Source organism: Microtus oregoni, unplaced genomic scaffold, assembly GCF_018167655.1.
Source record: "Microtus oregoni isolate MIOR12 unplaced genomic scaffold, Mior012 000002F_ref0000024, whole genome shotgun sequence".
Classification (NCBI taxonomy): domain Eukaryota; kingdom Metazoa; phylum Chordata; class Mammalia; order Rodentia; family Cricetidae; genus Microtus; species Microtus oregoni.
The window spans coordinates 54,483,126-54,496,365 of NW_024543061.1; the positions used below are offsets into that span (position 1 = coordinate 54,483,126).

General features: G+C 41.6%; 1 protein-coding gene across 6 annotated transcripts in view; it reads left to right on the forward strand.

Moving 5' to 3' along the window:
* Positions 1 to 12,557, forward strand: part of Fancd2 (FA complementation group D2) — a 74,215-nt gene extending 61,658 nt beyond the window's left edge. For 5 of the 6 annotated variants that reach the window (XM_041635193.1, XM_041635179.1, XM_041635172.1 and 2 more), the window contains 7 exons: positions 170 to 241; positions 907 to 945; positions 4,592 to 4,666; positions 5,168 to 5,242; positions 6,663 to 6,809; positions 9,678 to 9,806; positions 12,149 to 12,557. In XM_041635193.1, the coding sequence (XP_041491127.1) occupies positions 170 to 241; positions 907 to 945; positions 4,592 to 4,666; positions 5,168 to 5,242; positions 6,663 to 6,809; positions 9,678 to 9,806; positions 12,149 to 12,220 (609 nt within the window). In that variant the 3' untranslated portion in view covers positions 12,221 to 12,557. The remainder of the gene's footprint in view (positions 1 to 169; positions 242 to 906; positions 946 to 4,591; positions 4,667 to 5,167; positions 5,243 to 6,662; positions 6,810 to 9,677; positions 9,807 to 12,148) is intronic. The other variant, XM_041635195.1, reaches the window with a different exon arrangement.
* The last annotated feature ends 683 nt before the right edge of the window (positions 12,558 to 13,240 follow it).

The window sequence follows — 13,240 nt, forward strand, 5'->3', positions numbered from 1 at the left end:
ACAGTAACTGATTTGCTGTGAGGTGCTCTGATGTCTTCATAGTATGTGTGAGCCTCTGATGAGTGAACTGGTTGCCACATCTCTGAAGAAGGGATAATGAACCAGCTGTGTTAGTGGGAAGGCAGCAGAAGTATTTGGCTGTGACTGGGACCTGCTTGTCTGTCTCCAGGTTCATGAAAAGAAGCTCCTGTATTGGAACATGGCTGTTCGAGACTTCAGTATCCTCATCAATTTGATGAAAGTATGGGGCCTTGACCTGCCTTCCCAGCTGACCCTTACTCGACAGCTCTGCTTTCCAGAATCACCTTCTTGCTGTTCTCCTGACCCTTCCATGACCCCCTACTCATTCTGGGCAACTCTTTCTTCTAGCCACTATGACTGTCCCCGTCCTCCTCCTCCCGTTTTTCTTTGTTTGGGTTTGATTTTTTTGTTTTGGGGTGTTTTGGTTTTTTTTTTTTGCCTATATAATAATAATATTTTACTACCTGTCATTTTCCCCTCTTGCCTTAGGTCCTTTGATCTGACTACACTTCCAACTCTGATTGCCTTTATTGTCTTCAAACACAGTTTTTTCTACGACTGGACTATGCACAGGCTGCTCTATCAGCTCAAAATGTCATTCCCTCTTCTCTCCATCTTATAAACTCTTTCTTAAAGTTTCAGATCAAAGTGCCTCTAATGCTATCTTTTCAACATCCTCAGTTTGAATCAATTCCTTGATCCCCTTTGCTCCTTTCTTGCTCTCTTGGATTTAAGTTATGAGAGTTTCTTGCTCTATAATTAACTTTCTGTTACACTGTTGGCATGCCTTCTTCATTTTAGAACTATGATGTTCTAAGGGGCAAAAGGCTGGACTACTCAAAGGAGCCGACCTCAGTTTTGGATTCTTGTCTTTCTCCTGTCTAGGTATTCGACAGTTATCCTGTTCTGCACGTGTGTTTAAAGGTACGAGATTTCCTAGGCTTTGTTCAATGTATTCCTGTGGGTCATTTCAGAGGGACCTCAGATGAAGAGAATTGCTTTATACATCTTTTACATGCCAGAGTCTGTGCAAATAGAATTTTCAAGGAAGACAATGGGTAATATTTTCTACAGTAGTTGGAGGCAATTGTCTTATGAGTTGGAGAATTTTTGGTTAAAATATTAGAACTAGGTTGAAGGCCTACAGAGTAGCTGAATTTAAGAGCAGTGTTCATGGTGGGCCTGATGGCATATACCTTTAATCCTAGAACTTGACAGGCAGAAGCAAGTGAATCCCAGTGAACTTAAGGTCAGCCTGGTCTTCTCAGGTCAGCTAGGGCTCCATAGTGAGACCCTACCTCAAACCAGCCGACAAACCAAAAGAACATGCTCACCCTCACCCTCCCGCCAGGGCTTTTAGGTAGTGGAGGAGGAGCTATGGATGGACCCCCCCCCCCTTTTTTTAGTGTATTTTTTAAAATATTTTTTTATTTATTATGTATACAATATTCTGTCTGTGTGTATGTCTGCAGGCCAGAAGAGGGCACCAGACCCCATTACAGATGGTTGTGAGCCACCATGTGGTTGCTGGGAATTGAACTCAGGACCTTTGGAAAAGCAGGCAATGCTCTTAACCTCTGAGCCATCTCTCCAGTCCTAGTGTATTTTTTTAATTGATATTTATTAAGCTCTATATTTTTCTCTTCTTCCCTCCCCTCCCCACTTCAACCCTCCCAATTTCCTCAGGAGATCTTGTCTTTTTCTACTTTCTACTTCCCATGTAGATTAGATCTATGTAAGTCTCTCTTAGTGTCTTCATTATTGTCTAAGTTCTCTGGGATTGTGGTTTGTAGACTGGTTTTCTTTGTTTCATGTTTAAAAGCCACCTATGAGTGAGTACATGTGATAATTGTCTTTCTGTGTCTAGGTTACCTCACTCAAAATAATGTTTTCTAGTTCCATCCATTTTCCTGCAAAATTCAAGATGACATTATTTTTTCTGCTGTATGGTACTCCATTGTGTAAATGTACCACATTTTCCTTATCCATTCTTCATTGAGGGGCATCTAGGTTGTTTCCAAGTTTTGGCTATGACAAACAATGCTGCTATGAACATAGTTGAGCACACATCCTTGTGGCACGATTGAGCATCCTTTGGATATATACCCAAAAGTAGTATTATTGGCTCTTGAGGAAGGTTTTTTCCTAATTTCCTGAGAAATCGCCACACTGACATCCAAAGGGGCTGTACCAGCTTGCATTCCCACCAGCAATGCAGAAGTGTTCCCTTTTCCCCACAACCTCTCCAGCATAAGTTGTCATCAGTGTTTTTGATCTTGGCCATTCTTACAGGTGTAAGATGGAATCTCAGAATTGTTTTGATTTGCATTTCTCTGATGACTAAGGATGTTGAATATTTCCTTAAGTGTCTTTCAGCTATTTTAGATTCCTTTGTTGAGAGTTCTCTGTTTAGATCTGTACTCCATTTTTTTATTGGATTATTTGTTCTTTTGATAACCAGTTTCTTGAGTTCTTTGTTTATTTTGGAGATCAGACCTCTGTCTGAAGTGGGGTTGGTAAAGATCTTTTCCCATTCTGTAGACTGTCGTTTTGTCTTGTTGATTGTGTCCTTTGCTTTACAGAAGCTTTTCAGTTTCAGGAGGTCCCATTTATTAATTGTTTCTCTCAGTGTCTGTGCTGCTGGGGTTCTATTTAGGAAGTGGTTCCTTGTGCCAATGGGTTCAAGTGTACTTCCCACTTTCTCTTCTATAAGGTTCAGTGTGGCTGGCTTTATATTGAGGTCTTTGATCCATTTGGACTTGAGTTTTGTGCATGGTGATAGATATGGGTCTATTTTCATTCTTCTACATGTTGGTATCCAGTTATGCCAGCACCACTTGTTAAATATGCTTTCTTTTCTCCATTTGATATTTTTTGCTTTCTTGTCAAAAATCAGATTTTCAAAGATGTGTGGATTGATATCCGGGTCTTCTATTCGGTTCCATTGGTCCTCCTGTCTATTCTTATGCCAATACCAGGCTGTTTTCAGTAATGTAGCTCTGTGGTAGAGTTTGAAGTCAGGGATTGTGATGCCTCCACAAGTTCTTTTATTGTATAGGATTGTTTTGGCTATCCTGTGTTTTTTGCTTTTCCAAATGAAGTTTAGTACCGTTCTTTCAAGGTCTTTGAAGAATTTTGCTGGGATTTTGATGGGCATTACGTTGAATCTGTTGACTTTTCTTTTTTAAGTTATTTTTATTATTTTCAACTATGTGCATGTTGCATAACTATGTGTGTATGGACATGTGAGTGCAGGTGTCCACAGAGGTCAAAGATCCTGGGTACCCTAGAGCTGGAATTAGAGGTGATTATGACCTGATGATCCTCTGGATTTCCTCCATGTCCAGTAGTGAGAGGGGAATGTTGACGTCTCCCACTATTAGTGTGTGGTGTTTTAATGTATAATATAAGCTTTAGAAGTGTTTCTTTCACATATGAGGGTGCCCTTGTATTTGGGGCATACATGTTCAGTATTGAGATTTTCTCTTGATGGATTTTTTCTTGTGACTAATATGAAATGACCTTCTTTCTCTCTTTTGACTGATTTTAGCTTGAAGTCTATTTTGTTAGATATTAGGATAGCTACACCTGCTTGGTTCTTAGATCCATTTGATTGGTATTTTTTTTCCCCAACCCTTTACTCTAAGATAATGTCTGTCTTTGAGGTTGAGATGTGTCTCTTGTATGCAGAAGAGGGATGGATTCTGCATTCGTATCCAATCTGTTAGCCTGTGCCTTTTTATGGGTGAGTTGAGTCCATTTACATTAAGTGATATTAATGACCAGTGATTGCTATCTCCTGTTAATTTAGTTTTCATCGTTGGTGGTGTTAATTTGTGCATTTTTTTCTTCTTTGGGAGGTTCCCCCTTTTAAAGTCTTGTAAGGCTCAAGGCTTTGGGTGTTGCTCAGTTGTAGAAGACCTGCTTGGTGTGTGCAAAGCCCCAAGTTCAGTTCTTTGCTCCACGAGACACATAAAGAGCGTGTGATGTGGTTTGAATGTGGGGTTGATATTCTGACTGTTGTATCACCCTTCTCCTGTGCGATTTCTATGCCTGCCCTAGAATTGATGGTAAGCTCAAAAGGAATATGATGGGGAGAACACTTCTTCCCTACTCTTGGTGTCTTCTTCCAAGTACGTGGTACCCCATTCTTGGTATCTTGTGGCTTTCCCTCTTCTTCAGTCTGCCGTGGTCCAGTGCAGGAGATGAGTGTACTGGAGGAATAATGTGATTGGAAACAGGCCATGTGTTTCCTTGGTCCTCTCAGTTTCTCCTTTTGAATGAATTATATTCAGGGGGATGGAGATCAGCTGCTGCTCGTGTTCTCAGAGCAGAACAAGGGCTCTGGCCATTGTCTGTGTCTAAGTACAAGAGTCCACTTAATTCTGTAACTTCTTTATATTGCAGGCCTGTTTGCTTTTCAACTTCAGTTACATTCTCCAAATTAACTTTTTGAACCACTCCCAATTTATTTTTAATGTATACAAGTTAGTGGCCTATGCTGCCTCATCTGAGGGCTTTTCAAGTAAAAGTCCTCAGCCGGAGTTCAGCACTGTGTTCCTCTCTTCAGTATGGACGTCACTTTGTGGAAGCATTTCTGAAGCAGTGTATGCCCCTCCTCGACTTCAGCTTTCGGAAACATCGGGTAAGAACTGAGAGCAGAGCCAGTTGCCAGAGTTCTCTGTGGCTATTTCTCAGTGGGGGCTGGGGCTTCAGCAATCTGTTGCCTACATTCTAAGCAGCAGTTTTAAATGACACCATGCCAGCTATAGCCAGAAGTGCCCAGAGAAGCTGAGGCAGTCAAATCACTCTGTTCAGACCCACCTCTACACTTCTCTCCAATCTTTGGGCTTATTCCCTTTAACGTGTACTTCATTGTGTTGCTCTACACCAGGCTCTTCTGTGCAGTGTCTCTGCAAATACTTTAGAAGCCACTTGAGCTATAAAATAGGCTTGGTAGACTTTTAAAGCCAATTAGCACTAAGTATTCAGCATTCCCAACTGAGGGCCAGACTCAGATAATTATTAGCATAGGCTGGGACCTACAGAGTTTATCCTCCTTGGAGCCCCTGCTGCAGGAACATATTGCATCTGAAATAACATTAGAATGTTAAACCAAAACATTTATAAGTTTTATTGTTGTTAGGAAGATGTTCTGAGCTTGCTGGAAACCCTTCAGCTGAACACAAGGCTTCTTCATCACCTTTGTGGACATTCCAAGGTAAGAGATGTCTCATTATGAAGCATATCCATCTATGGCCTGAAAGTCAGTCTTTCTGCTGAGATTGTGACAGAGGCCACCAGACCTAGCTTTCAACCCTGTGTCCAAGCAGTTTATTTAGAGTCAGCAAATCCTTTGTTACTGGATGAGTCTGGCAGTTACCTAAAGAGAAAATTTTGAATTTAGGCCCAAATTCTAAATTTGGACTCAAGTGTAGTGCTGAGATATATAATCCCAGTACTTACTTAGAGGCTGACTGGCCTAGGCTTCATGGAAGACACTGTCTCAGAACAAATCAACAAACCAAAGTCCACTTCATGGGGTAAGAGAATATAGAACACTCCCAGATGAGTACCCTTTTACAAAGTGTCCTTGAGTTAGGGCTTCTGTTTCTGTGATGAAACACCATGACCAAAAGCAACTTGAAAGGAAAGAGTTTATTTAGTATGCATATCCTTTGAAACCTGGGCAGGAACCTGGAGTCAGGAACTGATAGAGAAGCCATGCTTACTGACTTACTCCTTGTAGCTTGCTCAGCCTGCTTTCTTATAGAACTCAAGACTACCAACTCAGGGGTAGCCCCGCCCTTAATGGGCTAAACCCTCTCGCATCAGTTACTAATTAATAAAATGCCCTATATACTTCCTGCAGTGCAGTCTTATGGAAGCATTTTCTCGATTGAGGTTCCCTCCTTTCAGGTGACCCTAGCTTGTGTCAAGTTGACATAAAACTAGCCAGCACACAGAGATGAGGTGGGAGAACTGTTTGGTGGGAACTGCTGGAGTATTCCCAACCAGGCATCTTAGAACGTTTGAGCTACACGACTTGGTTGTCTCCTGTGAGAATATCTGAGTGTTACAGGTCTTCTCTAAGTCAGGTCTCATGGCCCATGTTTTTAATTCCAGCACTTGAAAGGCAGAAGCAGATGGGTCTCTGTGACTTCAAGGCCAGCCTGATCCACGTAGTTTCCTAAACAGCCAGGGCTACATAGTGAGACTCTGGAGGGTGAGGGGATCCAACAGCAGCAACAACAAAATAACCCTCCAATTGATGCTGCTGAACCCTTGTCGTTTGAAGGAACATAGAAACAGTGGTGGCTTCTGTGGTACCTGGCAAACCAAAAGATTCTTTGAGCCATTTCTTAAAGTTGACCAGAGCTAAATATCATTATATACACCTTGAAGTAATTTGCTGATGATTAGTCAACAGAGCTCATACCAGGCACCTAGAGGTGCTGGTGGTGTGTCTTTTAGTTCTGAGTTTTTAGCTGACATTCTTTTTGGAGTACTCATCAAACTAGTACTGTTTGATGGACCATGTCTCTGGACCATATTGGCTAGGCATATCCTCTTATTCTTCAGGTATGACACGTTCAGACATGAAACATGATGACAGAGCTGGATAATTTCTTTCTCTTCAGATTCACCAGGACACAAGACTCACCAAACATGTGCCTTTACTCAAAAAGTCCCTGGAGCTGTTAGTTTGCAGAGTCAAAGCCATGCTTGTCCTCAACAATTGTAGAGAGGCTTTCTGGTTGGGTACTCTCAAAAACCGAGACTTACAGGTAAGCCTGAAGTTATTAGTTATGGACTCCTACACCCATTCTTTTTTTTTTTAATTTTTTTTTAGGTTTATTTATTTATTCATTATGTATACAACATTCCTTCCATGTATGCTTGCATGCCAGAAGAGGACACCAGATCTCATTATAGATGGCTGTGAGCCACCATGTGGTGGCTGGGAATTGAACTCAGGACCTCTGGAAGAGCAGTCAGTGCTCTTAACCTCTGAGCCATCTCTCCAGCCCTCCTACACCCATTCTTACACCAGAAGAAATACTAAAGAGGTCACCCAGACCTTGTTCTCCTAATAAGACTGCTTTTAGTCGGGCCTGGTGGCACAGACTTGTAACCCAACTACCTTGAAGTCTGAGGCAGGATTACAGGTTTAAGTTTGCCCATCTACAAAGTGAGTTCAAGACCATTCTGGGAAATTTAGCAAAACTGTCAACAAAATTAAAAGTAAATAGAGGAGCCGGGCAATGGTAGTGCACGCCTTTAATGTGTGTAACTCCAGTTTAGGGATCCAACCCTCTTTACATGCCTCCATGGGCCTGCATTTGAAGAGGTCTAGTTTAACATTAGTGCAGCCATGACAGCCTGCAGACTAAGACTGGGACTAGGCCTCATCCTGACAATAACCAGGAAAAGCCACAGACTGTACCCTGTGAGGGACCAGTCAGAGTTGAGACAAACAAGTACTACATGCTCCAGAACATTAAGGATAGCGTACCTAACTTAGATGTCGGTTGCCAATTTTCTTGCAACAACACAGGTACCAATCCTATTTGACAAGACTTCTGCTACCTCACTTCTGCCCAAACTGTTCAACCCCCATCTGAATCCAAAACTCCCCTACCCCCATCCTTTATTCCTTAAAAACCCTGCCATAACTGAGCTCAATGCTCTCTCTGATCCAACTGCCATGTTGGTGTGATGGATGGAGAGCCAAGCTCAAGTTCACAATAAAGGCTCTTTGCTTTTGCATACGAATTCGGACTCCTGGGGGACTCATGACACAGGCATAACACATGTATGTGGTACACAGACACATGCAGGTAGAACACTAATAGATATAAAAATAAAGGTTAAAAAATTTCACAATACTATTTAGCAGGACAGTGGAGATGCATGCTATTAATCCCAGTACTCGGGAGGCAGAGGCAAGCAGATCTCTGTGAGTTTGGAGGCAGTTTGGTCTACAGAGCAAGTTCTAGGACAACCAGAGCTACATTGTAAGGCCCAATCTCAAAAAACAAACAAATAAAAAAAAGGAAAAAAACAAGAAGCCAGTTTTGTACAGCGCTTTCTCTGTGCCAGAGAGATACTTGTAAGCCCCACTGAGAGCAGATTTTTAACATTCTCACATATGGACAAACTTTTGAATTTTTCCTAAAGCAATCTTACTACTAAAAATTCTCTCCAGTTTTAACAAATGGGCATGTCAAAGGGTCTTTGTCTGATTACCTGGAACCTGTTTGCATGTTACGCTGTTTCATAATGTCAGTATCACTCACTTTCAGGGTCCATTTCTTCCTTGTTCATACTTAGACTACCTGGGGGTTGTTTTTTAACATTTTAAAATATTCTACATGTGTACCTCTATGAGTTTATGTGCACCACATGTGTGCAGGATCTAGAGGAGGCCAGTAAAGAGTGTTGTTTTTCCTAGAACTGGAGTTACATAGGCATTTGTGAGCCACCATGTAGGCACCAAGAACTAAGCATAGGTCCCATGTAAGAACAATAAACACTCAACTGCAAAACCATCTCTCCAGCTCCACTAGCTGAATTTTATAATGCTATATATGAAAAGAATAGAATAGTGGTTTTCTCTCTTACAAATCAAACTTAGGAAGTCAATTCTGTTTGTTTTCTTGGAGAAAACTGAAGCTCACGATGGTAACTTTCGCAGACTTTTTAGCAGTGAGTTAGTGAACCAGGGTTTGAGTCCAGACGGTTCATCAGACTCTGCTTGGTGTTTGTGGTCATGTGTGCTGCTTATAAACTTTGAAGTACGAGCCGGGCAGTGGTGGCGCACGCCTTTAATCCCAGCACTCACGAAGCAAAGGCAGATGGATCTCTGTGAGTTTGAGGCCAGCCTGGTCTACAAGAGCTAGTTCCAGGACAGGCTCCAAAGCTACAGAGAAACCCTGTCTCGAAAACCCAAAGATAGAGATAGATAGATAAATAGATAGAGATGATAGATAGATAGATAGATAGATAGATAGATAGATAGATAGATAGATAGATAGATAAAAAATAACCTTGAGGGTACTGAGAGAGAGTTTTTGGCAACAGGGTCTCATTGTGTAGCCCACACTAGCCACAAACTTTGATTCTCTTCTAAGTTCTGATTACAATTCCAGCTTTTGGAACAATTTTAGATCCATATTTGGCATTAACTGAGAAGAGTCATCAATACAAAATCTAGAATATAAAATATGGACCTTGTATAATACAGCACTATGTATCAGTTCCATGAACATCTCAGAAACCTGGAATTGAATGGTGTTTCCCTAAATGATAGATCAGAGGTTATGTTATTGTTCTTATAATATTCTTACAGCTTTTTATTTTTTTTTTCAATTTATTGTGTATACAGTGTTCTGCCTACATGCATGCCTGCATGCCAGAAGAGGGCACCAGCTCTCACTATAGCTGGCTGTGAGCCACCATGTGGGTGCTGGGACTTGAACTCAAGACCTCTGGAGGAGCAGCCAGTGTTCTTAACTTCTGAGCCATCTTTTCAACCCAGTTGATATGTTTTGAATGGCTAGAATATTCTTTCTGTAATACCTAGAAACTCGGCCTTCCTCAAAACCATAAATGTGCTCATTATGATGCCCCATTTCTTCTGCTTCTTCATTTAGGGTGAAGAAATTATTTCCCAGTGTCCCTCTTCCCAAGAGAGCACTTCAGAGGACAGTGAGGACAGCGTGACATCCCACGTCTCCAAGAACACAGCAACAGAGTCATCTGCACAGGCTGGTCTGGTATTGGTAGAACATTTTATTAAATATTCTTTATTAGCCCAACATACAGGATTTTCTCTGTTAAATACTTCTGTGCCCATCTCCATTCCCTACAAAAAGCGTATATGAGTGCTTTGGAATCCATATAAAACAATTACATTGTCTGAGGCTCACTCAAGTATCTCTCAAGGTGTGTTGAATATTTGTCTACAGCTTACAGGGAATTATCGCTCAGTGGTAGAGCATGTATTTAGCATGTACACATTTGTACATTCAATTGTCTGTACCAAAAACAAAGTGGAGATTTTTTTTCTTCCATTATATAGTGTTCTATTTTTCATGATCTTGTGTGTAAAAGTGTTCTAGAAGGGAGAAAAGACCAGCATGTTCTGTGTTAAAATGAATTAAACCATTTCAGCTTTGTTTGACAGTCCTGGGCCTGGAACTTAGTATGTAAATTGGACTAGCTTTGAATTCACAAAGATATGCCTGCCTGTGCCTCCCAAGTGCTGAGGTTAAAAGCATGCACCACCATGGCCAGCCATTTCAGCTTTTTTTAAACGTGTATATTTATTGTGCATGTTTTTCTTTGCATCGTGTGTGTGTGTGTGTGTGTGTGTGTGTGTGTGTGTGTGTGTGTATGCCTATAGGCGCCTCCCTCAGGGACTGACGTTAGAGTTGTGAGCCACCATGTAAGTGCTGGGAGTTGAACCTGGCCCTCTGGAAGAGCAGTCAGTGCCATTAACACTGATCCATCTCTCTAGCCTCTCCTCCTTGTTTTAACATACAAAATTGAAACATGAAAGCAGAAGCCTAGAGTCAAGCTGCGACTACAAAGGAATAAAATAATCCAGGCCTTCATTTTCTATGGACAGGTGCTTTTGTGAATTTAATATAAGCTATATGAAAATGTGTGCAATCAAGTTTTGCTCAGTTCATTTGTGTTCTGGATACTAGGCAATTTAGCTAAAAGCTGTGCACAGAAAGACTGTCCATGATGACGTCTGTAGGCTCTATTTTAGTTCTATAATCGACCTCTTCTGACTTACTCTTTTTTTTTTTTTTTTTTGGTTTTTCGAGACAGGGTTTCTCTGTGGTTTTGGAGCCTGTCCTGGAACTAGCTCTTGTAGACCAGGCTGGTCTCGAACTCACAGAGATCCGCCTGCCTCTGAGTGCTGGGATTAAAGGCGTGTGCCACCACCGCCCGGCTCTGACTTACTCTTAGAAAGAATTCGAGGTAGTCAGTATACTATGCTTCCAGTACATAAATGTGTCCTAGTAAAGGAACAAACCAGTTTCATGCTGGACTCCTGCTGAATATGCCAGTGCTTGTTGTAACCATTGTTTATACACACAATACAAATACGTATTTGCTTGTTTATTCCTTTTATTTGTATATGCAGAGTCTTGCTATGTACCCCAGGCTGTCTCTGAACTCAGTCTTCCTGCCTTGAACTCCTGAATCTTGGGACTACAGAGCTGTACCATATTTGTTCTGTATTGAATTGATAATGTGACTTTGTTTCTGTGTTTTATGCTTGAAGAACAGTTGGAATGCTTTGGCTTATTTAAAGATCATGCTGATTTTGTTCAGTTGTAAATAATTCAATATCAAAACGTGCCTTTAAGACTTCTCTCGGGAGGCAGAGGCAAGCGTATCTCAGCGAGTTTGAGGCCAGCCTGTTCTGAATCAGATAGGGCTACACAGTGAGACCCTGTCTCAACAAAACCAAAACCTTTCTCTATGGTCTTCACTTACAGTTTGTGGCAAGAATTATAGAGGGGCCAAGCACATGCTCTTACTTAGTCCCAGCACTTGGGAGGCAGAAGGAGGTGGATCTCTTGAGTTTGAGGCTAGCTAAGGGCTGTATAATGAGACAACCACCCCCCCCCCCATCTCAGAAAACAAAGAACAAAGGAACTGAACGTGGTTGGACACGTCTATAATCCCCGCACTTGGGAGGTAGAGGAAGGTCACAAGCTCAAGGTCCTTCTTAACAACGTAATGATTTGAGATGAGCTTGTCTCAAAACAAAAAGCAAACAAGAGGGGACTTCTGCTTTATCTTACAGGGTTTTAAAATTCTCATTGCTTTTACAAGCGGAAATAGCTAGGTGATGGTGGCACATGCCTTTAATCCTGGCACTCAGAAGGCAGAGATAAACAGATCTCTATGAGTTTGAGGCCAGCCTGGTCTACATAGTGAGTTCCAGGACAGTCAGGGTTGTTACACAGAGAAACCCTGTCTCAAAAAAGCAAAAAAAAAAAAAAAAAAAAGAAAGAAAGAAAGAAAAGATCTATAGTGTACATCTGTGGCAGCTGTGTTGCAAGAATTAGCCTCAAGAACTTTTTTCTCCTTTATCCCTTAGGATGGGGAGGATGAAGCAAATGATGGACAAAGGGATGAAGATAATGATGAAAGTGATGACAGCTCTGATTAGACCCCAGGACACAACTGCACCTTCATCTCTGGCAGCCTCTTACCCCTTTCTCTTTGCGATTTGAAGTCTGATCTCTGCCTTTCAAACCAGAGCTTCCTGTTTTTCCTTCAAGAAGGGGTTTTTATTTAATTAACCAATGGATTTCACAGGTTGTTGAACATCCAAGTTCCTGGCTCAGGATTTCAATGTAGCATCTATCGGTGGTTTGCATAAACATGGCCATGCTGATTCTGCAGAGTAAATGCTCTAACTGGCCTTTGGGAACTAGTTTTGAAACTGATTTATTTAAAAATTTAGGCTTATGATAACTTTGTAAATAAACTATTTTCTGAGTTTTGCTTCAGATACCTTATTCATCACTTTAGATATGTCTCATTATTCAGGGATTGGGTGGGATTGAGTGAGGTTTGTGTCCTACCAGGGCCTTCATTTGTGTCAATGACCAAAGAAGTCAAAAAGAACATTTTAACTACCTTTTAATTGGATTTTTGTTGGGTTTTTGTTTTGTTTTGTGACAGGGTCTCTCTCTGTGTAGCCTAGCTATTATGGTATTCGTGCTGACAAGGAGGGTCTTGAACACTGCTTTTGAATGTTTAAACACTTATTTTTGTTCTGTGTGAGGGCACATATGTGCTGTGGGGCACATGTGGAGAACACAGGACACCTGGTGGAAGTGGAGTTCTCTCCCTATACCATGTGGGTTCCACATACGTGCTGTGGGGCACATGTGGAGAACACAGGACACCTGGTGGAAGTGGAGTTCTCTCCCTCTACCATATCGGTTCCAGGGTCAAAATTCCAGACCTCTAGCTGCTTAGCCACCTCACCAGCTTGCTTTAAAATTTTTTGTTTAGGGCTGGAGAGATGGCTCAGAGGTTAAGAGCATTGCCTGCTCTTCCAAAGGTCCTGAGTTCAATTCCCAGCAACCACATGGTGGCTCACAACCATCTATAATGGGATCTGGTGCCTTCTTCTGGCCTGCAGGCATGCACACAGAATATTGTATACATAATAAATAAT